At 51.5% G+C, this 6,000-nt stretch overlaps 1 protein-coding gene across 1 annotated transcript in view; it reads right to left on the bottom strand.

The window, feature by feature from the left end:
- Positions 1 to 1,312: 1,312 nt before the first annotated feature.
- Med27 (mediator complex subunit 27) overlaps positions 1,313 to 6,000 on the bottom strand; it is a 201,345-nt gene continuing 196,657 nt past the window's right edge. Inside the window, exons 7-8 of the mRNA XM_020161590.2 lie at positions 2,860 to 2,937; positions 1,313 to 1,793 (exon numbers count right to left, since the gene is read on the bottom strand). Coding sequence (XP_020017179.2) covers positions 1,659 to 1,793; positions 2,860 to 2,937 — 213 coding nt within the window. The 3' untranslated portion in view covers positions 1,313 to 1,658. The remainder of the gene's footprint in view (positions 1,794 to 2,859; positions 2,938 to 6,000) is intronic.

The following is a 6,000-nucleotide window of genomic DNA, read 5'->3' as shown; positions in this document are numbered from 1 at the left end:
TGAACATTTCTGGAATGCGCCGTGCCAGGTGGCAGTCACAGGGGCACTTGTGATTCTCTGCACGTGGCTCAGCTTGACCATAGCTGGCTGCACTGTCGTCACTTCACATGAGCTCTGTGCACCCTCAGCACGGTGTGAGGTCAGCTTGGTTGCCATTTAAAACATCTTTGCAGAGATGCACAGCACTGAGGCAAAATGTTAGTACATTCTGAGTATTTTCTTGGAAAGCAACAAACATGGGTCTTTAGAGACAAAAGGAAGGGGGGTAGGGCAAGTCAATGAAGCTAAGCCATGGTCTGTGACTGGCAATCAGGGAAAGCGATCATCCGCCACAGTCTAAACGAGTCTTAGGGCAGAAGAAACCACCTTCCCATCCCCCCAGATGGCTGAAAGAAATTGCAAAGCAAGGACAGGCTGCTGTAACTGACTCATGTGTCCCACGGGATTATCGTTAAGGCCTGGCTGTGGTTTAATTGGCAGTGTGCGTTTCTCTCTTAGTGGCTGTGATGAGTGCTGGTATCTTAGAACGGATAAGCTCTGGTGCGTAATGTACCACTGCCCCTTCTCTGGACAGGTCCTGCAATCTACCACGCCGCCTCCCGTGCTTCCACAGAGAACATGGCGTTTCTCCCAGAGCAGGGGTCTCTCAATCTCCCAAGGGTGGGGGCTGTGAGATCAGGTGCTTCCCCTGATCATGGTGGCGATGCCACTGGTCTGGGGATCACGTGGAATACTGTCATCCTGTGTCACCATCCTAAATTCCACATCCTCTGGCCTGGTGGAGGCAGGTGGAGAGGGCTGAGTGGCTCCAGGACCGGGGCTGCAACACACTTTTTAAGCACAGCAGATGGCACGCCCCCCCCCACCCTCTGGGGGCTCTGGCTCTGCAGGCAGATGTGGGGAGGGCACTGGGAATGACCCTCCTCTGGCCTTTGCCAGGGCAGTGACCTCTACAGAACCGGTGATGGCATTAGGTCCTGGCGTTTAGGCCCTGACTGAACTGGGTAGATTAGGCTGGAGTGGACTCAGGACTCAGTGTGGTGACACCTGCCTGTAGTGCTATAGTGCTGGCCTGGGCCTTCTCTTCTCCAGGCACCTGTTACTGGCTTAGTACAAAGAGACTTCTGTGTGCTTTTTTCCTCAAATAGAACAATCCACTTTTCCAACAGCAAGTGTCTTTGAACCGGGTGTCCACCAATGCTGCCCCTCCCCGAACGTTAAGAAGCAGGAAGGCGGTCTCAGAAGGAACACTTTGCTCTCACGGTCACTGAGCTGAATGCAATCGGTGCTGTAAGAAAGAGGAGACAAGGCCTTGTCCTGGTACAAAAGGTTTATTGTTTACAAAAACAAAACAAAGCCCAACCCCGCATGCCAACATATGAGCATAAGGGTCACCCCAGCCACAGTGTGTGAAAATAACTTCAACAGACTCAGGAGGATGGGCTTGAGTGTGTCACCAGCACGCGTGGGGACAGCCTGCTGTGAAATTTTCTTCTCTGTGCTCTAACGTGTGACTAGTGCTGTCCCTACAGTGGGACAGAGGGAGAGTGGCTGGACAGACACCTGCATGGTGAAGAAGAGCCTGGGTGACAGTGTTGCTCAGGGATGGCTGGGGGCACTGGATGGGGTCTGCAGGCTGGCCTGGCGCCAGGCCAGGGTCACTGCCGGCAGGTGTCATGGAAAGCTTCCAGGGTCCGGAAGTCCCTCCATGTGGGGGGAAGGCCCTCTTGCAGAAACTTTCCACAGCGCTGGCATGGCGCCTGGAACAGCTTTACGTAGCTTCTCAGCCAGGTCTGGAGAGAGAAGTGAAGAGAGAAACAAGACAATAGGCCCCGGTGCTTCCTAAACCGTCCTGTCCATCGGGTCTCATGGTCCCAAAGAAAGACACTCAAGCTGTCTTTGACCCCAAAGATGCCTTGTCATCTCACAGAGAGAAGCTGCTGAACTTACAAGGTGACTCACTGTGACTTTCAGTTCCAACCCCCCAACTTCTGCCCAGCATGGGAGCCCCCACACAGGGAGGGCTCCCTGAGGGTCCTGGGACCACCAGTCCCCAGGCCCTGGGGCTGAGGGCTACAAGCACCCTACACTGTCCCTCGTGTCGTCTGGGTGTCCCGTCACTCGTCCTAACCCGCTGGCCACTGTGCAGTGCAGTGGATGCATGCTGAGAGTTCCTGAACAGATGGTGGCTGGAGAATTCTGCACTGAGGGCAATGTGTCTTCTAGCTAATGTGATTTTGGAGGTCATCATTCACTTGTCACGATGTGGCCTAACATACCTGGGGGGGTGGGTGCGGACAGCCCCAGTGCCACCCAGTAACGTAATAAGTGGCAAACACAGGCTCAAACGGTTCAGAGTGCAGACAGTTCCCAGCATCATACATAAGGATGAGGCACATATAACTCAATTCTTAAATCCAAGGAGATTCACGGCCAAGGAAAACCAACAAACCAAGTCCCACTGTCTCAGGCAAGCAGGTTCTCGCCGGGCAGGGCCATGGATGTCATCACTAAAGCCCCCTGAATTATGCTGATAAGAGAAAACTGTATATGAGGTTGGCTGAAGGCCGGAAGGAGGATACACCTTCTTCCACCTTCATCCACCCCTCTGCCATTGTGGGGTAGAGCATGGCCCATCAAAGCTGTCCTGTCCCACAGGCTGGGGGGATGGGGTTTAGGAAATCAACAGGAGGTTGATAGCTCATTCAGTTATACTCCTTGTCCACCGATGCAAAGCAAATTCAAACCCGGTCCCCGGTCCCATGGACAAAGAGAAACCAGGCAACAACAGCACACTAGGTAGGAAGCAAGCTGACACCCACTGCTGAAGACCATCACCTGGTTCTTGGAGCCACTTACCATGAAGGATCTGACCACGACATCTGGCATTTGGGGCAGCTGATAGTGGAGCAGGGCAGTGGTGGCATGGTCTGTCACCTGGGAACGACGGACAATGACTGGAGTTAGGAAAAACCAATGGAAGTACACACTCCTGTCATAGGCAACAGGTCTGCTTTTGGACCCCTCTCCTCCTCTCTCTCAGAGGAAAGGACATCTAAAATAAAATCTCAAGTAGAAAAATTAGTTAGCAGAGCTGGGGCAGGGAGGGATAGTGGGGAAGAGTATGTTGTAGTCAGATAGGACACAGGCCTGGAGGCAAGCGGAGTGGGGAAACCTGGGCAGGCTGGACCAATGTGGGAGAAAAGGGCAGAGACCAGCAGAAAGGGACAAGGGCTGATCACTGCGGGGCTCTCAGAGGAGTGCTCCCAGCATCTGCACTCCACTCCTCCCGGGCTGCTTCCTCTAATTCTCATTCTGCCTCACACTTGGTAGCCATATCAGCTTTATGATCAGGAACCTAGTAACTTTTGAGGACAAGGAGTCCTGCCATGCCAGCACGGTCCTCTCCAGCTCCCTGAAGTGTCTGTTGGCGGCACCTTCTTGGTCACACCCAACGTTCCTGACTTCATGACAGGGAGCAAGCAAGCCCAGGGACCAGACCGCCTGAGGTGCACAGGTGGCACAGCTCTGGGTTTCAGACCTGGCTGTATCCTGACCTTCACCCAGCTCCTCATCCCCCATGGTCTCAAGCTCTTCTCTGAAAAGCAAAGGGGCAGGTCCAGATCCCCTGCAATTCTGAAATGTGATGACAGTAGATTGCTTCATGCCGCCATCAAACAGCAAATTAATAGATTATACTAATTTGATAGCTGTGTTCAAACTAGTGGTTTATTTGATCGTCCTCATTAGGGATTCTTGGCATTACAAACGTTGTGGTTAAAACACAAAACAAAACACTCCAGATAAATCATTAACTTTGAGAACAAGAATAAGCATGGGTCTAACTTGCACAGACTTACTGGTTTTCCAGCTCTACCAGAACACAATGGTCAGGACAGGCAAGCAGGCCTGAGCAGTGGTTAAGCAAACTAGCCAGGTGGCAACTGGGAGTGCAGTGCTAAGCCCTAAGCAGGGAGCTGTGAACCACCTTTTTTTTTTTTTCATTTTTCTTTTATTATTCATATGTGCATACAAGGCTTGGTTCATTTCTCCCCCCTGCCCCCACCCCCTCCCTTACCACCCACTCCGCCTCCTCCCTCTCCCCCCCTCCAATACCCAGCAGAAACTATTTTGCCCTTATTTCTAATTTTGTTGTAGAGAGAGTATAAGCAATAATAGGAAGGAACAAGTGTTTTTGCTGGTTGAGATAAGGATAGCTATACAGGGCATTGACTCACATTGATTTCCTGTGCGTGGGTGTTACCTTCTAGGTTAATTCTTTTTGATCTCACCTTTTCTCTAGTACCTGTTCCCCTTTTCCTATTGGCCTCAGTTGCTTTAAGGTATCTGCTTTAGTTTCTCTGCGTTAAGAGCAACAAATGCTAGCTAGTTTTTTAGGTGTCTTACCTATCCTCACCCCTCCCTTGTGTGCTCTCGCTTTTATCATGTGAACCACCTCTTGAAAGGAGCCTGGCCACGTGTCTACACCTGCAGTCAGGTGAGCTGGTTCTTACCTCCGCTTCCAGAGAGGTGGCTTCTGCCCCATCTGGAAGGCAAGACAGTCTCCTCTGAATAAAATGGAGGCTGTAGTAACATTAACTTCGTAGGCTGGGAAGAGGATGGCATGGAGGCAGGCATGTGGAACTCTGTCCTGCCGGGTTGTTCTCTGTGCTTGTTTAAACACCAGACTTCCACGGCCTGCCTGGTGGCTGGTGAGCTCACCAGACAAGCAGCTAGTAGGGCAGGGATGGTCTGGTTCACGCCATGGCTCCAACACACATGGCGAGATAAGAAAGGAACTTAAAAATGCCTGTGACCACGGGCACAGCAACGACTCTCCTGCAAAGGCACCCACAGTGCCAGGATCCCACATGGCTGAGGATTTCTTACCCGGTGACTTTCAAGATAAATGGTACTTTTTCCTCCAAGTGCCAAGACTGCTTTTATTTTAAGCATTTTGACAGACAGCTTTCTAAAATGAGCAATGCTCTTCCCCCCAAAGCAGTAGTGATGTTAACTTTGCAACACGGTGAGTGTGGGGGGAAATGAACAGGGGCTGCCTTTTATTTAAAATGCCTGGTGAATACCTGCTGGAATAGTAGAAAGAGTTGGGCGGCTGTGTTCCTTATGCCCATTGCTCTCCAGCTCATGCATGACTCTGTTCTGGAGACGGGCACTGTCCACCCGCACAGTCCTGGTTTTCCCATCAAACTGGTGACACAGAGGCCACAGCCAGATAGGGAGGCTTTGCTCCTCTGTACATTGTTTTGGTTTCTTTTCTTCCTAGTTTTTAACACCAACAGTTAAAATTGAGGAATCTTTACCTAACTCGGACAGTCTTGCAGGCTGCAGTGAGGACAGTCCAGCCCTGTGACGTGCTCCGCACAAGTGCCGCACTGATTCGTGCTGAGCTGGGACCTCCCCTCTGCCCCCACAGGTGGCCTGAGCACTCCCTGGCCACACAATGGCCTGCTTTATGTTACCTACCTGGGCCCTGTAGCCTTTGGAATTTGGGGCAAATTTCAAGTGTTCACAAAACCGGGACCCCAAGATTGTCTAAATCCTGAGTTCCAGACTTGCTGTCCCCGGATGCTTGCCTGACAGACCTGTGCTTACCTTCTTGTCCTTTCCTTAGTGGACCTCTGACCCTGACCTTTGCTGGCTGAAATGGGATGAGATGAATCTTGTTTTGGTCACTGAATGGCGCTATCCTAGATGGGTACATTTGTTACCGCAGCACTGTCTCTCCTCTCCAGACTACAAAGCTCTCCTTGAAGAGTCAGCTTCCATCTGGAAAAATGAGGCACAGCCACACATGTTTGCACTGTGGCCAAGGAAAGGCTCTACTCAGAACACAGCTCATGAAGCAGCAGTGCTGGAGTCACCTAAGAATGTGTTTGTGAGTCAGAGTCTCAGGGTGGGGCCCAGGACTTGAGTTAGCCTCATCTGTTCCTCTTAGGGAAGCTGAAGCGTACAAGCGTGCAGATGGGAAGGGCACAG

This window comes from Castor canadensis, chromosome 13 (assembly GCF_047511655.1).
Source record: "Castor canadensis chromosome 13, mCasCan1.hap1v2, whole genome shotgun sequence".
In the NCBI taxonomy this organism is placed as follows: domain Eukaryota; kingdom Metazoa; phylum Chordata; class Mammalia; order Rodentia; family Castoridae; genus Castor; species Castor canadensis.
This window is presented reverse-complemented; position numbering and strand designations above follow the sequence as displayed.